The sequence below is a fragment of the Telopea speciosissima genome, chromosome 4 (genome assembly GCF_018873765.1).
Source record: "Telopea speciosissima isolate NSW1024214 ecotype Mountain lineage chromosome 4, Tspe_v1, whole genome shotgun sequence".
NCBI lineage: Eukaryota > Viridiplantae > Streptophyta > Magnoliopsida > Proteales > Proteaceae > Telopea > Telopea speciosissima.
In genome coordinates, this window is record NC_057919.1 from 42,140,917 (window position 1) to 42,162,685 (window position 21,769).

The window sequence follows — 21,769 nt, forward strand, 5'->3', positions numbered from 1 at the left end:
CTATGCCCAAGTCGCATTGGGGTACTTGGCCCAGAAGTGTTCCTTAGAGGAATGCCACCAAGCATCGGCGTCGCCTCGGAGTTGATAAGTGGCACATCAGATCTTGTCGATGTCATTACACTGCAGCACCTCAAAGATCCCTTCCAGGTCTCTAATCCATATAGCTGGAAACATAGAATCGTGCACCATCTTGTAAAAGGTAGGAGGGCGATGCTTCTGGAATTTCTCTGAAAGTTTGGAGGAATCTACCTAAGCTGGCACCACATTTTGGACTTATGGAGCTTCTGGAGCAGGGGGAGGAGGGATTGGCACTGCTTGCACCAAATGGACTTCGGTAGCAGTGGGTGTCGGAGGAGGATTAATAGGTGCGGCAGTAGCTGCTGGAGCGGGGGCCACGTGTACCGGGGGAGGTACCTGTTGCCTTTCCCTGACAATATCTTGGAGTTGATTTGTCATGCTTTACATGAAAGTGCGCTGCTCCTACTACGCCTCTCGATGCTCTCACTGCATAGCCTATAGCATGTTTCCCAATAATGCGACAGCATCCGCACTATTGTTAATTGGAGGCAGCACAGGCAAGGCCTCCTCGGAGACATCACCAGCGTCATCCCTAGGAGGGGAACGATTCCGATTACGGGTGTTGACCATAGTGGCTACCTGTCAAGAGAAAAATAATTACACCATAATGCATGGTCAGCGCACATAAAGAAATGAAGAGTAAAGAGCACCCTTCACAAGGGACGTACGAACACAATCATGGCATAAAGCAAAAGAAGGCATGGGGAAAGGTGCCATACATCAGTGGACAGGGGGGAAAACTCCAAAAATCAGGTCTCAAGACGAATGGATTTTTGATCGAAGGCAGACTTCAAACGAGAGAGGGAAGGAGAGAAATGGTAACGTTCACCTATGGTGGAGGGCGTACACTACACGGAACCTATGATTGCTTACGCTTCGACGATTGTGAGTGGATTGAACATTTGAACTATTTTATGGCATGTTTCTCATTAGGCATGTGCTTAGGATATGCATAATGATGTGATGTGCTTGTTATGCATGCTATACCTTATGGAATGATGTGAACATGATGAGATACAATAATGATAGATGATACTAGGCTGAAACTTTATTTTGAATGTTATGTGATTGATGATATGAATGATATGGAACGTGAATGAGTGATGGAATCCAAGTACCGTAAGTGGGTGCCAGACTTGGGATTGCCATGAGAGTGATGTGCATATATAATGATTATGATTCGTGTATGATGGATAGGGTTGGGTTGTAATCGGCCAACCGGTATTTTGGCATCACGCTCGACATATTACTATTATTTAGCGTGTGTGTGTAAGCTAGAAGGGGCGAGAGAGTAGTCAGGCCACCGTGTTTGGCACTACAGACTTGACCTCTAGCCTATACATGTGCGTACCTATGCATCTCAATAGTTGTTTGCTAGTTAGGATATAATTTATCTAGTACTACGACCCTTACCGACAATGGTTTAGGTGTCGGGCAGACCCATGGGTACCGACCGTGTTTTCTGGGTAGCCCACCGCGAAGTCCAGGCGATAGTGATTTAGGCTGGGTACCAAAACGGGGTTTGTATCGGGGGTTAGCGGACAACCTAGTGAAGAGGTCCGATCTCGCTGGCTTCTATTATTGTGTGGGTTTGACATTGCTAGAATGTCATCCGAATTATGGCACTATTTGTCGACAATGCTACATGTGCTATAGTAGTACTTGACCCGACTTAAAATCTTGTTGTTAGGGGGGAAATAAACAAAAACATTCATGCATCATATGTGATGTGCATACTTTAGTATGCATTATTGATGTATCTATTGATGTATGTTTGTGTATGGTTTAATCGCTCACTGGGCTTGTGGAAGCTCATCCCTCGGGAACCATTATTTTTAGATGATGGTATAGGAACTGCTATGGAGACTGATGAGGAGTCCCGATGGCCATATTTGGCTGTTCTGGATATTTGGGGAGATCCTAGTTGGACACTTATACCCGGTGATGATATTTGCAGGAGGCCCACTGAGGAGGGGCATGGTGGAGAGCAGACTTCTGAGATGGATACTCAGGGAGCATAGTGGTTTGGGCTAGAAGCCTTGTGGTTCTAAGACTTTATTTTGTTATGTCTTGAGAGGACTTATTGGATGATACTTTGTGGAGTTCTTTATATTTTATCCAACTTGTATATATGATATTATGGATTTGAAAACATTTGAAATGCTTGGGATAAAATGCCACATATTTACTTATGATATCATTTAGAATTCCAATAGTATCTTATTATTATTATTATCCTCAATTACTTCCATTGTACCTATGATTTTATTCTTAATTATTATCAGTGAAATTACGGTGAACATGACACTGCAAAGTGTTGATCTTGTGGTTTGGTGTGGAATACAGGAGTATTCCCGTTACATTTCCCATGTTTGGGATAGAGGTGTGACATTATGAATGCTGCGTAGCATTCCCTTAACTTCTTCTTCTCTAATCGACATTCTCCGATGTCGTGATGTTGGGAACTTCATCTTGAGGTGTTTCGTTGATACTACTACTTCCATCAGGTTGAGGCTGGGTCGAACTAGGATGGCGTTGCAAGTTGTATTAACTTTGACCGCCATGAAGTTAACCATGATGGTTAGGTCTTTGGGCGCCTCTCCTACCGTGAGGGGTAGCTTGACCGATCCTTCAATGTTAGCAGCAGAACTAGAAAAACATATAAAGACATACTTTCGCATTGAAGCTTCTCTTCTTCGAACCCGAACTATTTGTAGGCCTCATATGATAAGATGTCAATGGATGCTCCAGTAACCACCAACACTCGGTGAACTTTCCACTTAGCAATCACAGCCTATATGATCGCAGCATTGTCGTTTGGGAAGCTCAACCCTCCAAGGTCTTCATCTGTGAAGACGATGGCGGGGTTCAGCTTTACTTTCTTGTTCTGCACTTTTGCTACACCGACAAATTGAGTGTGGACTTTCGCCTTCTTGAATGACTCCTAACCGGGTCCTCCCTAGATGGTGAGAATGTCGGTCCCGATCGGCCGGTTAGCTTCAGGATTTAATCGGTGCTCCTCTGCCTTCTTTGCTGGAGCTTCCCAATCGATTTATTGGTCTTTTGTTTCCTCCTTCTGGGACTAACTTCTTCCCTCCTCCCAAGCCTGAATGGCAGTCTTCTTATCTTCTTTTACGTACTGACGGAGTGAGGCCGGCCTGGATCAGTTCTTTAATCTCCTTCTTCAACTGCCAATAGTCTTCTGTGTCGTATCCATTATCCTTGTGGAATCGACAATACTTCTTTCAATCTCTTTCTCCGGCTTGTCTTCTGGTTGATCAGACCTTCTCTTCTTTTCTCTGCTACTCCGATCATCCTTCTCATGCAAGGGTCTCTTCTTCTCTTGGGCTCCCTGGTCCACTGTCTTTCGAGCCTCCAAGATGTCAGCCATGTTAGCAAACTGGTAACATCTCCGTAGCAGCGTGTTACCTTCCCATTTATAGGGTCGATCCCTTTGGGCTATCATGACAATGTAGAGGTCCTGATGTGACCAATGAGGGAGCCCTTCTATCGTGAAAAGGTGGAGTGTTTCTCTGTCTCAAATGTGGAGAGTCCCACGTGGAGAATGCTTTATCGGGGAAGACCTCCTACATGCATAGGGGCTTCTTTTGGTGGGCATCATTAAATGCTCATAAAAGCGGTGGCAGTGTGGAGAGTGGCTTCCTTCATTGGATCGCCACATTTGACAGTCGTTGATGTGATAAGGCCCCCTGTAGAGTGCCCACACCTAGTGAGAGGTGATGTCCTAAGACGTATAGAGTCGCCTTTGATAGGCTAATTGACCTGATGGGTGTGCCAGCTTCTTCTTGCTTGTTTGAGGGGACCTCTAGATTTCTCAGCTACGGATCTAGGGCGGGTATTTCTTTACCCAATAATCCCAGCTAACTGGCCTTGCCGATACCACATGTTATGTTATCGTTGGGTGGCCATTATATGGTATAACAACTACCACTCTTGATGCAGCCATAACAAACCATCTACAGGGGCAAAAGGGAAAGATACAACAACATGGCTCTTAACCAACTATTTTCTATAAATAGCTAACATACCCTAATGCCAAGGGAGAGTGATAAAATTGGCATTTTGGCAACTAGTATGAACATCACCACATCCTTGCGACATTACCAGCATCATCATTTTCATCATCCAAACAGCAGAAAACCAAAATATAGAAAATCTCCATCCTAAAGCTATATCCTGAAAAAACAAACAGCCATCTTTCATATTGTTTGTTTGTATCAAGAAACTTCTTTATCTTTTCCCCAGCTGAGAAGTGAATCTTGGCCAATGTGTCTTTCAAACATAAATTAATCCATTTAAGCTTGTGAGTTGTTTCTACAATGGCATTTTGAGATTACTATGTTTATCGAGTGCCCTAACTCTAGTGATATGAGTTAAACTACATATGGGGGGGGGGGTGGGGGAGGTGAAGTTTCAGTTACTTTCAACCCATCTTAGTACTAGAGCTTGCGAGGTGTAAACTTAGTACTAGATAAAGATGAAAGTGGATCGAATTCAGTCGAATAGTGGCATTATCATATTCGAATCTGATTTTATTCGGACGGATTCGGATAATATCTTATCCGTTGACATCTTTACCTCTTTGTTTATGAGGGTTAGAGTTGAGACTTGAGAGTTCAGCAACTACCCTTTCATCTACTCTTCTTAGTCTTTGATTTTCTTACGTTTTCTACTTTTGATTTTATCTTGTATTTATTTTAATGTATCACAATGCATAAAACAATATATATAGACGGACACAAAGATATATCAAACATTTTATTACCATCAGATTGCTAAACGAATTGGATAATAATAGACCGGATAAAGGGATTATCATATTCGTGGCCAATTATTTTTTGGACGAATTCGGATTCTCCTAAATGGATATGAACGTGGATCGAATACAGATTTTTGAATATCCGTTGACATCCTTAGTACTAGAGCTCACGAGGTGTAAACTGACCCATCAAGGCTTCCAATATACCACGCAAAAATGGCCTGTGAAAAATGTCTCCTGCTGTCACAGAAGCCATTTCTTCCTGCTCTTGGAACACCAAGCTTTTAACGCCCTAAGATTCCCAGACGGGTGATAATGACCAAATACTAGTCTATAAGGACTCCTCCTTTTGCCCTTAGAACCAGTGTATAAGGAAAAAAATGGCCCCTTCCTTTTGTATCTGAAATCATGTTATGAGTTTTTTTCTTAAGTTTACTAATTTGCCTCCATACATTGGCTAACACATTCATTTATTTGTAAAAATTTAAGTAATATGAATGCAGTATTGAGAAATAAGAGATTTTAACTTTTTTTAACCACTCGAACTTTGGGGTTTTTCAAAGGGACATGTCTTTGCAAGATGGAGGGGAGTACTATTCCATGGTCTCCATGATGTCATAACAGCATCCCAAATGCTTCAAGACGGTGGCATGAAACATAACCATTTCATAAAATAAAATAACAGGGCAGTTCAGGAAAAACAAGCCATTAGAATAATCAGATAGATGCTGCCTTCAACAAAATTTCATTTCTCAATAAAGAAGTGTAACAGTTGATCTGAGGGATGGATGGCCAGGATGCACTTCTCAGAAAGGACCATGTTGTAAACCACACATCCTTGCATTTCATGATAACACTGCTTACAGCAATCACATACTGGATCCACCTTTGAAGTGTATTCTCTCGCTGGTTTGTCTGGAACCAGTCAATAGTGGCACCAAGCTCCACTTGATGCTATTGACAAGGCTACTAAGATGTTTGACAGAGGATATACAAGGTGGACAACTTTAATACTCGCTTATTAGACAACCAAAACTAACCATCGAAACTGATATGGTTGGAACTCTAAAATAGAGACACTTCACTAACAAGATGGCTAACAAGCAATTCAATCATTAATGATGATGAGGCAACGTGTTTTGTAGAAGTGAGGATCCTACAATGACTGAAACTATGAAAAGCACCAAGGAAATAGAAGGCATAAATAGGGCCTCCGCAACACCTCAGATAGCAACTCAAAATATTGTACTAGCTGTAGATCTATTAAAAAGTAGATCAAAAATGGCAAGAAAAAAAATTAGCAGAATTGCCAGCCAATGAATCTTTGAAGGTATACCAGAGAACAAAAGTAATTAACCAGTCACCTGAACTGAAATGAGAACAGAGAGTAGGAAGGGAGCAAGCGGTATTCAGCTAGGAAGTATCGCTGGCCACCTGAACTAAAATGAGAACGGAGATGAAGAAGATGAATTGAATGGTTCGAAGAGAAGAAGACCAGAATTGTATTCTGCAAGGGTTTTGTTTTGCATTTTTTCTTCTTTTAAGTTTAGAGTTTTTTTTTTTTTTTGTTTACAAAACTAAACTTAAGTTAAAAAAATATTAAACACGTTTCATGCGTGTCTAATACATGTATAATATGGGTGCACTTAAAAAAACACCTTTTTACCATATATACAGCAATATACGGTAAAATATGTTTTCTTTTAATTAAACGTTCGGATATACGTATAATACACGAACTTACTAAGGTGAAACCCAGCCAATAGCTCAATCCTTTGCCAGGAAACAGGTTGCTTGATCAAATGTCTATTTGGATAATATTTAAGAAAGCACTAAATCAAATATGGGAAAAGTTTTCCCACAACGCCAAAGTGGGAAACTCTCTCACAGTCTCTCTCCTCCCTAACAACCCTTGACACACTCTCTCTCCTCTGCCCCCTTACTAATGAAACCAATCGTGTGCCTTCCATTAGTGTACCCTTCCCACTCTTGCGTCATGGAAAACCCTTCCCCATCAAATATATTCAGTTAATGTTAAATAAAGTTATTCTATAACAAGAATAAGGTTGCGATGCAATGGTAATAATTTTAAACATTGCATATTGGTTGGGGGTCCAACCATAATTCAAGCACGTAAATTAAATGTTTGGCACATAAAAAACACACGCTACAAGTTGGTCCAATTGATGAGTAAATTGGATCAGCACTTGTCAGCGTAGTTCAAAACCAGTCTGGACTGGTCGAAATGGTCACCTAAATGGTTACACTACCGACAGAAGCTGGTAGCATGCCAGGCAAAAAAGAAAACGAGAGACCAAAAGGATTTGCCTTGTGGTCAGGTTTTTAAAACAATTGCCTGTGGTTTCTTGGTGTATATTTTTCGCTGAAGATATAGTTAGGGTGGATGAGACAAAAGCAAGGATTAACGCCAAGTTGGAGTTATGGAGATCAACCTTGGAATCAAAAAGTTTTAAGATAAGTAGAACAAAGACGGAGTATATGGTGTGTAACTTTAGTTACACTAAGACTGAAAATGAGGTGGTGAAAATTGGTAGGAGGCAGATTCCACAAAGTGAGTAGTTTAGTTATCTGGGCTCAATCATAAATAAAGAAGGTGACATAGAGGATGATGTTCCACAGAATTAAAATAGGATGAATGAAATGGAGAGGTACGCCCTAAGTGTTATGTGATCGACGTATTCCTTTAAAACTTAAATGAAAGTTTTATAGGACAGTCATACGACCGGCGATGTATGATGTAGAATGTTGAACAATTCAAAAGCATCATATAGATAAACTCAGTGTGGTAGAGATGAGAATGTTGAGATGGATGAGTGGCAACATTAGGAAAGGTAAAGTAAGGAATGATCATATTAGAGCTGAATTGGGAGTAGCTCTGATACATGATAAGCTACGAGAAAGTTGTTTTTGAGGTGGCATAGCCATGTTCAACGGAGGCCTTTGGAAGCACCAGTACAGAGAAGGGAATTGATTCAGATTGAAGGAACTAAAAGAGCCAGGGGCAAACCTAAAATGACTTGAGGAGAAGTGGTGTGGAAAGACATGCTTAGCTTAGGCCTTATAACAAATATGACCTCGAATAGAACTGATTGGAGGGCAAAGATCCATGTAGCTGACCCCATTTAGTTAGGATAAGGCTAAGTTGTAGTTGTAGCATAGTTGTCAAGGCATCGCCCAGGGGACACCTAGGCATTCAGGCGCCTTGGTCACCTAATTGGGGTCGCCTTGAATTTTGCCCCTCCAACACCTTGGATCGCCTATACGCCGTGACAACTATGAGTTGTAGTTGTGGACCGAGGCAATAGCTTAGCAGCAAAAATGTGTTTAATGGTTGATCTACCCATTTTAAAGGTCAGGTGGTAACTCAACCACAGTTATCACGGCAACTAGGTGATCCTAGGCGTTGGAGGGGCACCTAGGCGTTCAGTATATGACTATAAGTAAAATAGTAATGAAAATTTTAGGGTAAATATCATACCCCTCTCCTCTAAGTATCTATAATATCAAACCCCTTCCCCAAGTTTTGAATAATGATAATGCCCTCCCTTACTTCTGAAAGATTTTATCAACCGTACCCTAAGTGGTTAACGATGTTCTAACTTCTTTTTTTTTTCTTTCTACATTCAAAACCCACCAATTGAAACCACCATAGCCAAGCAGATTGATATAAAACATACAGTTTGAAACCACACCATTACAAGTTATTCCACTCTTCTTCTTCTGGTTTTCTAACTTCTTCTTTTTCTTTTCTTTTACATTCAAAACCCACCGATTGAAACCACCATAGCCAAGCAGATTGATATAAAATGGATAGTTTGAAACCACACCATTACGAGTTATTCCACTGCAACTCCTAATCTTCACCTAGACCAGATTAAAGCAACAACCAGGAAGTGCTTGCATCACATAATCGGCGACACCTGGGCACTTCTTTATAAAGAGACTCTTCAATGCTATGCATGAAATCTCGGCGTCACCAAACGTGCCATTCCAACCCACTGCTAACCCCTAGAGATTCTGGCACTTGGCACCGAGTAGTCTCAAACTCAAACAAGTAAGATTGATACCAAACAGAACAAACTCCTCAAGGTTAGGGCACCCTTTGGCAATGGCAATTAGGCCCTCGTCACCAATATCCTTGAACTTCCATCCACGGATGTGGAGTTCCCTTAGGCGCTTGCAGTGGTCACCGATGGACACAAACCCCACATTTGTGCACTTGGACTCTTTAAAGTGCAAGATTTCCAAATTCGAGCAATTAGAGAAAGCAGCGAGGCCAACGTCGTTAAAAAATTTTAGGTGGACCTCAACCAGACCAGTGACTTCTTCCGCTATGGCTTTGTGGAGCTCATCCCAACGATTCTTAGAGTAGCAGTTGGAGATCTCCAAGGTTCTGAGTTTCTTGGAACCAATAATCAAGGGTCCAAAAACCCTGGCCAAGGACCTTCTTGATGCATATTTTCTTAAGGGAATTCGCAGCTACACCTGGTCCAATAGGCATGCCCGCGGAACTGTCTGTAAGGCCCCTAATACGCTTCAGGGAGAGACCTTCCAAGGAAGAAGAGCGATCGAGGAAAGCGTTTATGCCCTTGGCACCAAAGTTGCAGTAATCACAATTCCTTTAAACCCTTGCAGTTTAAAGCGGCCATGGCTTCATCGATCAATTCCTCACAAGCATGGAGATTGAGGCAAGTGAGGTTATGGCAGTGGAGAGAGATGAGGATAAGAGCGTCGTTGCCAATGACGACCGGTCCGTATGGGATACTGCATTCGAGGGCAAGTGTGGTGAAGGCATCAAAGCGATTGAAGAGAAAAGGGATTAAGGGGATGAAGAAGAACGTCTGTAGAGGGATTTTTGGGGGGAAGAAGATGAAAAAGGGGTTTAGGGGTATATTAGGGCAATATGGGGTTTTAGAAAATTTGTAAATTCCCAAGTCATCACTTAATGGTGTTTTTTAACGATTAGGGTACAGTTGATAGAATCTTTCAAAAGTAGAGGAGGGCATTATCATTATTCAAAACTTGGGGGAGGGTTTTGATATTATGAATACTTAAGAGTGGAGGGGGATGATATTTACCGAAAATTTTATATAATAACCATATGCAACATAGAGGCCAGATTAATGCTATATGATATAATTATACAAGTAATGACCTGATATGAGAGAATCAACATATAATAAACAAACCATGGGATATAATATAAGCATATTCATCAAAAACAAAAAATAAACATCAATCAATGTAAACTCGTGGAGTGTCAACAAGGTGTGCTATTGCTTTGGACCCAAGAAAGGGCCTGGACACCTAGGGCGGTGCCTAGGCAATGCCTTGACAACCATGACTCAACTAGTTCAACAGGGCAGGGCAGACCATAGAACACTGATCAAAATACATCTATCAACATTTCCTTCTTCCTCTCCAAATATTGAATGTAAGAAAACCGATCATTGTAGCTGTTGATCGTGAGGTGCGCTGGATCAACATACCATCAAACCCAACGATCATAGATGTTGATCAAGTGGTGGAGATTTGTTCTCGTTATAAGCCTTGAGGGACTAGTCTTTTTTAACAAGGAAGGAATAATGTAAATCCGGCTTATATTAGACTAGGTTTTTTTTAGGCTTCGGTTGGGCCTTAATTTTTGGGTTTTATTATTTGTAATGGGCAGAAATATAGAGCCCAGAAATGGGGGTTTAAGGGAGTGCACAACAATTATCATTTTATTAGCGAGTCCCATGTCTAGAATCCAAGTTTATATTTTTTTAATTTTTGATGAACTGGAATCCAAGCTCATCTTAGCTATACAAGAGTTCATCATTAGTATTTTTGGCTAGTAATGTTTATTTATAGTGATGAGTCATTATGAGAGTCAATTTAGGAATAATTAAATTAAAGCTTATAAATATGTAACTACTCCCCTCCAAGGATTTGGAATTGAATAGATTAGTTTTAATTGTTTCGTATTGCTTAATGTGGCTTCATTCTCTGTCTTCTATCGGTTTGGTAAGGGATTTTCAATTTCCCTCTTGGTTATTCCCCCTCCCTCACCCTCACGGTTCTCTCTCATTATTTCTTTCTTTTCTCATCTCTTCTCTTTTCTCTCCATCGCACCTACTTTCCTTCCTATTTTCTCTCTCCGTTATTAGACTCTAGGATCAAATTTGGTAAAATCAGTTATTTATTCCCTATTGCTTCTCACTTTCTTTCATTCCCTCCTATATTACCCTCTTCCCTTACTTTCACGACCATCAATCCACCCATCAAATCTTACTTTTCATGGGGTATTTCTTAAAGTAAAATCTGGAATTTTAGATATTAAAATCTATTATTATTCATCATCAATTCTAGACCATTAGATCAAATTATCAAAATTTGACAGTTAGATCTAAGATCAAATTTGGCCCACATATCTAGCCGTCAAAACATGATCTCGTGGGTGCATTACTCGTAGGCCAATCATATCAGAGTCACCACCTCATGTAGATTCAACGAACTTGTCTCTAGGACTCATGAAAAGAGGGAGACGACCCTCGTGTCATGTTTCTTTAGGACCTAGAAAGTCTGACATTTCCATAAGCTATCCAACCCATGCTCTTCAATGGTGTAGGATAGAAACTCAAAATACTTTATCATACTAATTCTGCAAATCATATACTCATCATCATTCCATAGTCTTTCAGTCATACAATATTACAACCAAAGAAATGAACTATAATTAGGAACTCTGTTTTGGCAGACTAAATCGAATCCCATCTCAGTAGTTCCTCTTTGAAGCAGAGAGATTTGTCTTTTAGTTACTGCCCACAAAATTAGATCTTTGCAGACTAAATTGAATCCCATCTCAGTAGCTCCTCTTTGAAGGAGAGGGATTTGCCTTTTAGTTATTGCCCACAAATTAAGTCATTCCATTCCTTCGTGGTTTTAGCTATTTCTCTCCATAGTTTGATTACCCTGTATTAGTTTTCTCCATTACTCTATCATCTGAAACTCCATAAAAAAATTCTTTCCTTCCTTTTATTTCCCATTCTACTTTGTGCGTTGTGGAAATTATTCTCCTACACAAGAAACTACCAAGAACCAACAGGATAAGAATCAAGATACAAACCTTCAAGAAGATTAAGTGTCATCTTTTGACTTGTAATTATCGGAAACAAAAAATCAGTTACATGTCTTATCATCACCAAGTCACTACCAATAATGGCACATTCATCCCCCATGACCCATTGACCAGAATACAGGCTCTGTCCGCCATAGGCAACCCGCCAAACTGTCCCTACCAAGCCCTCCACTAGCCAAAAAAGAGAAAGGAAAAAGAGGCCTCTCAAACAGTTGTGGCCAACTCTGACCAGTAGTCCCCAAGGGATTAATACCAAATAATGCAGTGCTACTCGCCTACAAGTGGGAGATCAGCATGCAACAGGATTGCAAGAAAAACAGGACAAAGCAGACTAGGAGCAATTTAAAAAACTCAAAAAGGACTTGTCTGATTATGCTCAAATTCTGGTTGAAGGCTGTTATTAACTGGATAATTAATGCTATCTTGTTTGGTCTGAATCTGATGGATAGATCCACAGATATGAAACAATCCTACTGGGAGTAGGTTAGTTCAAACTCTACATAGTCATAGGACAGAGTGGGTAATGTAGTACTGTATTTGAGACTCAAAACAGTAGCCAATAGACAAGATCTTTAAATCAAAGAAAAATTAAGGCTAAATGGGACAAGCCTAGTAGATCTAAGAGAAGGGTAATAAGGTAATATATCAGCAAACAAAAACAGAAAACAGGGTAATCGAGTCGCACTGAAATCTGTTATGAACTAGTGATTAAATCGGATCCGAAAATCAGTATATCGATGAGAAAACAAACAGTAACCGAAGTAGGTGTAAAACAGAAATTAGGGTTTGTAGTGGTCAATTGACTCAACAGCATATGACATAAGAGGTAACTTATATCTCAGAACCGATTTAACAAGAAAAGTTAAAACAGTAGCTATATGGGAGGGTAGGGGCACAATGGGAAAAACAGAAATATTTCAACATCAGATGGCCAGAATTAGGTCAAACTCATACCAAGTTCACCATTAGGGTTCCTGAACATCTGGTCAAAATCTTGAAGGAATCTAATGGCTGGATTGCTTAATCTAAAAAAAAGGTAACATGTAAATTCTAGGTAGAACAGGAATTTGCAGAATAATTCAAGGTCTGAACTTTACTTTGTTAATGGCAGAAATTTAGAAGATAGATTCAATAAAACCAATAAAAGAATAGCAGCACAAGAAAATGCGAAATAGTGCAATCCACCCACGCTTTCCACTGCAAGGTGTTCAATTGGATCAAACACTAATCTACCTTTATCACACTCAAGGGGTTCTTTTATCAAACACGAGATTCTTCACAGCATGAAGAGAAGAGCAACAAAAGCTTTTCATTAATCAATATTTCTGTACGATGCTGGCCTCCCTTACAATTATATATAGAAGACCCAAAAATAGACTCCTACATTAAAAAGGAAAAATCTAACCCAATCCTTAACTAACAAGGTAACTTAAACTGACTAGGATACTAGACTCAAAACAGGACAGGACTTATAAAATCCTAATCCAACCTAATTAAAACACTTAATAACAATTGAAATAAGGAGAGAAAGACATTCACCTAACTAATCTCGTATGCCTAACCTATACCCATATTATAGGCCCATTACAATGAGAACACATGACACATACATAACTCAACCCAAAGCTTAACTCCGATAAAATAAACCCATTTAAGTGATATATCTACACCAATTCTCCTTGGCTTAAAAAAATTCAACCTCGAGTTTTGCAGTGACAAAGGGAAAACAACATGTGAGTAACAACTTTGACCATTCCAAAGCAAAACTCTAGTGACGTAGGAACCTTAGGAATAAAGTCTTCAACCCTGGGAGTATTATCTTCAAAGCAGTGAGGTAGATTCACAAACTCAATAAATTCTCCGATGGTAAGAATAGCCCAGGGTGGTGACAGCTTCATGCAGAGCGTTCTCGAAGTCTTCCTTAATCACAACCTCATCTGATACTATTGCATTAATCGTGTTTTCATCAACCTCTGCAATGCAATCCTCAATTTTGATAACCTTCTCATAAAAAACTTGATGCACAAGCTCTACCTCTTCGAAAACAACATCATGAATGCCGATGATTTCTTGTGGAGTGTTCTCAAGCACTACATCTCCCAATATTTCAGCTTTATCAACTTTAATCTCTTCAACATAGATCTCTTCAATAGAATACTAGAATCTTCTACAAGTTTACCTTCCATCTTTGAAGCTTCAAGCACTATTTGTTCTTTATCATCATAGTTTACTGTGACCACTTCAACTTTATCTTAAACTTCAAGCTATTTTTTTTTTGAATGCTTCCTTTGCTTCTTCCTTTGATTGTGCAAAGTTGAACTCAGCTTGTGCTTTAACATTGTTGGTGTCAGTGTAACACCCCAAAACCCACCCTAGAAGTATGGATCATCACAATAACCAAGATCAAAAATGGGTTTAAGATCGTGAACACGACAAATCATAATTACCTCAAATCAACTATCACAACTCACACCATATACAATTACAACGGAAGTCCTATAAATCTTTAAACCTCAATATCAAATAAATCAACTGTAACTGAAATGTCTAAAGTCAATGTGGTGGTGGCACCACAACCAAGGAAAATTAAAAGTAATGTAAATCATTATTACATCCCAATTGAAATAAAATCAATGCAAGTAAAGTCGATCTCAAACTAAGTTTGTCTATCCAAATGCAAATAACACTATCAAGCATCCCCAGCCTGATGGCCATCCTCCCAACATCAACATTTGCATCCACCGTGCATTCCTCACACTGACACGGTCCCTGTTTATCAACATCTGAAAATACTGTAGGGTAAGCTCAGGAAAACTTAGCAAGTGGAAACACTCATCGCAATAATATCGGTAAAATCAAATGTCTTTTAAACAAAAAGAAAAGATATCAAATCATATATGCTCTCACATTCTATCAAATATAAAACAGAAATTAAAATCATGCTCTCAATGAATCAAAAACTATGGAACACACATCAAAATCCGTAACACAACTCCCAATCACATAAGGTCTCACTGTGGCACTGCTACAATCACATCTATATCAGAACGTATCACCATCACTGGGAAAAGAGACTCATGCTCTTAGCTCACAAAACCGAATACCGTGCTCCCATGGCAGGGAAATACACGTTCCTTAACGTATAAGTCTTGTCTCACACCTCGGTACTATTATCCAAAGTAAGAGAAACGCAGCGTCAAGCTCTTGGCTCACAAACCCGGATACCGTATTCCTATACAAGGATATCACGTACTTATTGTATGGTCTTGCCTCACTCCTATGCTCAATGTTCCATCCCAACACCTAACCCCCGGTTGGAAGGGTTGCAATACAACGGTAACAAATCTCCAATAAAAAAAAAAACATAGGGCCTTACCATACTTCAAAACATCACGCTTTAGACAGAAAATCAAATCATAAAATAAAACCGTTCATGCATAGTCTCAATATAAAACTCGTTTCAAAACTGTCAACAAAGCCTTCCAAAATTACATCTCATGAAAACAGTAAATCATGATATATATAAAATAATACATAGAGGTTTGTGTAGTCTCTCACATATTTCAAGTCATGCCTTTCAAAAAAGGTAGACAATAAAAAAGTAAAGGCAAAAAGTTTCATACACGGTCGTGTATAAGAGGAATCTTTTACACTGGATTTTATTAACCGTCAGATTCAAGAGTTTTAATTTGAACCATTCAAGGATAAAGTAGGGTATATACTCCTATACGGTTACATTTTCAAATACGTATAAAAGATTGCCTTTTATATTTATCAATAATAATTAACAAAAAAAAAATGAAACAACTTCCATTTTTTTCTCTGCAACGCCCTTTTCTCATGCCAAACATAAAAAATCCATTTTTTCCAGTTCTCTGCAACTTCCTTTTCTCTTGCAAAAGATAAAAAACGAAATAATTTCCTTTTGGTTTCCTTCTCTGCAACTCCCTCTCTCAAATACGTTCTCTTGCAAAAGAAACCATTGCTTAGGGCTTTTTCACAATCCAGGTAAGCGATCATTTTCCACTCCCTATTTCTCCAAGAACAACCCTGTTTGCTTGGTTCCATCGAGGAGAGGCATCGGCTGTTCCCTTCCAGAAACCGAATTTGGCTAACTCTTAGGTAGAAGTGAAGAAGTAAAGAAGAGAAGGAAAAACGAAAATGGGTTTGCCTGGGGTGTGAGTGAGATTCGTTGATGGTGGTGAACAGATGGGTTTAGGGAGTAATTGGTTCAGTGATGAGTAAAAGAAATTCAGAAAATGGAAGGAAGATGGAGACCCATGGCTGGAATTCAAGCAAAGAGAAGAAAATAAAAACAAAAAACGGGAAGAAGATGATGAACCACACTGGCTGGTCGCCTCCTCCGGCTCAAAGAAGCCTCGGCTTCACTGTCTCAGATCCTTTTCATTCCCTCCTTCTGGTTCACTCTCTCTGCTCTCCTTTTATGCTCTATGTTTTTTCTTTTTTTCCCTCTTCTCCCTGGCAATCTCCACTCCTCCCTCTCGAACTACCGTGGAAGCTTTTTTCCCCACGGCTAGAAGAGGACTACGGCTGCTATTTGGGAAGGTGAAGGTTCTTCCAATCTACGCTGTTGAGATCTCTCCCTCTCTCTCTCTATCTATATATATTATGGATTGAAATATGGATTTATCTCCAGATTAGTGTTGCGAAGAAGAGGAACTCTACTGCAACACTATTTTCGCAAAGAGGGAGTAGGGGTTTTAAAACCAAGAAGTTCGATTCGCCCTGGACTATTGGATAATGTGCCGGCATGAGGGTGCTCCGTCACGTGAGACCGTCGCCGGCGTGAGAGAGCCGTTGTACTGTTGGCGCAAGGGTTTGATCATCATGAGAGAAGAGAGGAGAGGCGTTGAATGAAAAAGGGAGTTGCAGAGACGTGTTCTGTATTTTTTTTTTAATTATTGTTGATAAAAACAAAATCTTTTACCTGTATTTAAAAAAGTAACTAAAAGATAACCGTATAAGAGAAGTTATCCTTCGACGGTTCAGATTAAAATGCTTTAATCTGACGGTTACTAAAATTCAGTGTAAAAGATTCCTTTTATACACGACCGTGCATGAAAACCGGCCCCAAAAGTAAATCATGATATTTATTAAAAAAAATGGGATTTTAAGAAATACCCCCTTGAAAATGCCCATTTGTCCAAATGCCCCTACAACTTTTCTAATTGCAAACTCCCCCTACTTTCAAAACAATGTAGCACTTTAGTCCAATCCGTTAATTTGGGACGTTAAATATTAGTTTCAGGGAATCTAATGACCAAAACGACCTTCTGATAAAAACCAACCAAAATTAAAGAAAAAAATGACCAAATTGTCCTCATCTTCCCCAAATAGTTTATGGTTTGAAACTGAAATTTTTTTTCCCCAAATCGGTTAGGGTTTGATCTCTTGCTTGCCATTCGATCTCTTATTCTTAATTAACAATCCCAAAGTCATCCAAAATTAGAAGAATAGCAGCACAAGAACATGAGCAATAGAGCAATCCACCCGAGCTTCCCACCACAAGGTGTTCAATTGGATCAAACACCGATCTACCTTTATCACACACAAGGACTTTTTTATCAAACACGAGATTTCTTCACAGCATCAAGAGAAGAGACAAGCTAAAGCTTTTCATCAATCAATTTTTGTGTACGATGCTGGCCTCCTTTACAAACATATATAGAAAACTCAAAAATAGACTCCTACATTAAAAAGGGAAAACCTAACCCAATCCTTAACTAATAAGGTAACTTAAACTGACTCGGGAACTAAAAATAACAAATGAAACTAGACTCAAACCAGCCTAACTAATACACTAATAACAATTGAAATAAGGAAATAAAGACATGTCTAACTAATCCCGTATGCCTAGCCTATACCCAAATTAGAGGCCCATTAAAGTGGCCCATTACAATGAAAACACATGGGATCAAAGGCCCAACACATACATAACCCAACCCAAAGCTTATTTCCAATAATATAAACCCATTCAAGTGATCTATCTGCATCAATGGGGGTTCAAACCAATGATCAGCTAAGGCTCTAACAGTTGAATAACCAGTAAAGGAGAATAACCCAAAGCTTATTTCCAATAATATAAACCCATTCAAGTGATCTATCTGCATCAATGGGGGTTCAAACCAATGATCAGCTAAGGCTCTAACAGTTGAATAACCAGTAACAGAGAGTAGGAACAGAACAACCAAAACATATTAAAATATCTGAAGATTTAAAATCCTAGTTGCAACAGGATTTATAATATTAATTAGAAAGTTGAGATTTTAAAACCGCCACAAGATTCAGAACTAATAGCATAATAGAAAACAAAAATCAAAATTCAAAGAACAATTTTAATAAAAGATTTGAAAAAATTCCAAGTTGAAGCAAGAAACTAGAATTCAATGGGAATCGGATTTATTTTGGGTTTTTGAAACTGAAACTACAATAGAACGAAAATAGAAAAAGGATATTATCAGGAATAACTATCTGATCTACAGGGCTGGAATCACCACCAGTACCCAAACTTGGAATCACTGTCAAGCATTCTTGGAATCACCACCGGGGAGCCAACTGAATCATCATAGCAAGGAGCATTCTGAATCACCACAGACCTAAAGGCAACAAGCCCAATTCATTACTCAAATTCATGTACAAGACTGTAGCCCCTTACAAACTTATATAGAAGCAAGGTTCTAAATCTCAGTTTTGTGGCCAGTTTTGGTCAGGGCCGAAACTGAGATGTCTTGTATCTCGATCCGAGGTTTTGACACTGGGTTTCGTTACGGCCAGGCCCCAAAACCAAGCCAACTAGGAGATTTTGGTCAATTTCAACCGAGAAATAGTTCCATGTATAGAAGACTTAAAAACAAGCTCGAACTCATAAATGGAAAAGTTTAACCAATCCTGGACCAATAAGGTAATTTGCTCTAATTAGGAAACTAAAATAATAAAGGAACGAGACTGAAATAAGGCAGGACTCTCAGAGAACTATTCCATATAACTAAAACACTTAATAATAAATAAAATAAAGAAATAAGACTCTAAATAAACTAACTAATTAAGTAAACCCCATATTCATTCCTCCTACATATTTTAGGCCTATTGAAGTGGCCTATTACTAACCATTGAACCAAAAGCAAACACATATATAACTCAACTCAAGGCATATTTCCACTAAAATAAGTCCATTTAAATAATTTATTTGTAAAATCAATGGAAGTAAGTGTACAAGGAACAGCTCAACTCAACTCAATAAATACTTATCCCAAATGCAGTTGGCTACACAAATCCTGTTAAACGAAGGCCATCCACATCTCTTTTCACAACTTCTCCATCCAGAACAGTATTTTAGCTTCTTTTTTTTTTTTTTTGATAGATAGGCCCCAGAAGATTTGAACTCATGATCTCTTAATTATGAGGTGTTGGTCTTTGCCAACCGAGCTACCCCCTTGGGGTTTTATTTTACCTAATTCTTCCAAGCCAAAAACAGAAACCAAACAGATGCACAACAAATAACATGGCATACATATACTTTCTAACCAAGCATTTAGAAAATTAACATCATTGCATTTTCTAAATGAAAGGAAGCATTTTGGATCTGTAACAAGGATTTTCACTGGAACCAAGAACTAGTTCCTTGACCCAAGACTGGTCAGTATAAAATGACTCTCATACACCCAAAATCCACTAACTAGATCCGTGAAGGTGCTGTCAATAATGATTATGTCCAGGAAGTGTATCTTCAATTTCTCACGTCCCGAAATATAAAATCCAAAAAAATTGCTACTTAATGAACCTATCATTCCAGATCAGTTATTGTCATCTGCTATAGAATCTTGGAAGTGTAAAAGGGATTTTACTGGGAACCAAAAACTGGCTGTACGACCAAAGATTGATCTACAGAAAATGACTCCAATACACTCAAAATCCCCTTTTTTTTTACTAAACCAGTAAAGGTGCTTTTAATAATGATATTTCCTGGAAAAGTATCATCAATCTCTCCTACGTCCCAAGAGAAGAATTCAAGAAAAAATCATTGTTTTCTTGACCTAATATTCCTCGATCCAGTTAACTATTGTCACATCTTCTACGCTCATAAATTCAAAGGAAATCATAACATTTCAAAAGGGGTAAAACAAAATAAGGCGAAATGTAGTGAAGTAGGGTAGTTATTTCTTTTAATTTGTCTAGGTGTCCGTTTGCTCTTTTCTACAGTAGCAGACTAGCTGCTAAGCCGGTCAATATCTGATGTCAATATCACACAACATATGCTGAATGAAAGACAGCATTTCGGAAACTTTAAAGGGCTTCTGACTGGCTTTTGACTGAACAACCCAAAACTAGCTGCACAACCCAAGGAATGGCTTACAGAAATGACTTCATCCACCCAATCCACTGACAAGATTAGCAAAGGAGCTCTCGATAATGACATACAGAAAGAGTATCTCTAAATGTCTCCCACAGTCCCAAAAGGGGATTTCGAGAAAAATGGCCATTTCTTCAACCTACTATTCCTTAGTTCAATGCACCATTTTCGTTTACTCAAGCTCAACATATGCAATGCGGAAACCAAATTTTGAAAAGAAATCAGAACATCGAAAAAAAATTACACCACCAGACTAATTTCCCTCGGCACCTCAACTTCTGATGCCAATATCACACAAAATGCTGGAAGATCTTATCGGATCAAATGTTTATTTGCAAGTTGTTCCTTTGTGCCAGAGACCTAATGATTGATCCCCATCTTTCAACGAGATGTTCTTCAAGATACAAATGTAAACAACACATGGCTATAATACTCGTAATCTTTCATGCATTAATGAAAGCAAAGTTCAATTTCTGAATGAAGAAAGAAACAATAAACAAGCAATAGAACGCATACCTCGATCGATTGATTAGAGGGATTTAATGGCCGCCATGCTCTTTGGCGTGCTGCTGGTGTTCGAGGTGACGACGCTCTTCGGGGAGAGCGACAAGGTAAGAGAAGATCATGCCACCGAAGCAGATATGGTAGAGAGGATCGATCGAGTCGGTCATGATGTACTTTCGGTGATAATTATCCAAGCCTTTATGGATCGCTTGCTTCACGTAATCGATAGAGAGCATTGGCTTCAGATGATTAGGCAGATCCTTCACTTTGAGTCCCCTGATCTCGTTGTAGAAGTTCCTCAACGCCATTGGAGCTGCACAGGAAGAGATGAAGAGAGCTCAACCCTAGACTTATTCTTCTTGTTTTTCTTCTCTCGCGGCCGCAGGGGGAATCTATATCTTTCGGATTTTACATTGTACAGGCTAAAAACTAAAAAGTCAATGTACAATTTTTCTTATAATTTTACTCTTTTGCCCTCAGTATCAGTACCAGTGAGTTTAAAAAAACAAGGGTTTTTAACAAATGCCCCCTGAAAATGCCCATTTGTCCAAATGTACTCCTACAATTTTTCTAATTGCAAACTCTTCCTACTTTCAAAACAGTGTGACACTTTAATCCAGTCCGTTAATTTGGGACGTTAGACATTAGTTTCAAGGAATCTAATGACCAAAATATAATAAAAACCCACCAAAATTAAAGAATAAAATATCCAAATTGTCCTCATCTTCCCCAAATAGTTTAGGGTTTGAAACTGAAATATTTTTCCCCAAATCAGTTAGGGTTTGAACCAAGGTTCGAGAACTCGCGAGATCTCGCCGAGATCTCGCTGAGTTTCTCGGTTTTGGGCAAAACCGAGTCGAGTTCCTAGTCGGTACAAAAAACTACAATTTCTCGA

General features: G+C 39.1%; 1 protein-coding gene and 1 pseudogene across 1 annotated transcript; both read right to left on the reverse strand.

The window, feature by feature from the left end:
* Positions 1-513: 513 nt before the first annotated feature.
* On the reverse strand, positions 514-14,185 carry LOC122659304 (annotated as a pseudogene).
* LOC122657477 lies at positions 6,048-21,269 on the reverse strand. The gene is made up of 3 exons (XM_043852188.1): positions 20,887-21,269; positions 17,706-17,707; positions 6,048-6,118 (listed from the first exon to the last, which is right to left on the reverse strand). The coding sequence occupies exon 1, from the start codon at positions 21,180-21,182 to the stop codon at positions 20,910-20,912; it is 273 nt and encodes a 90-aa protein (XP_043708123.1). The 5' UTR covers positions 21,183-21,269; the 3' UTR covers positions 6,048-6,118; positions 17,706-17,707; positions 20,887-20,909.
* Positions 21,270-21,769: the final 500 nt, after the last annotated feature.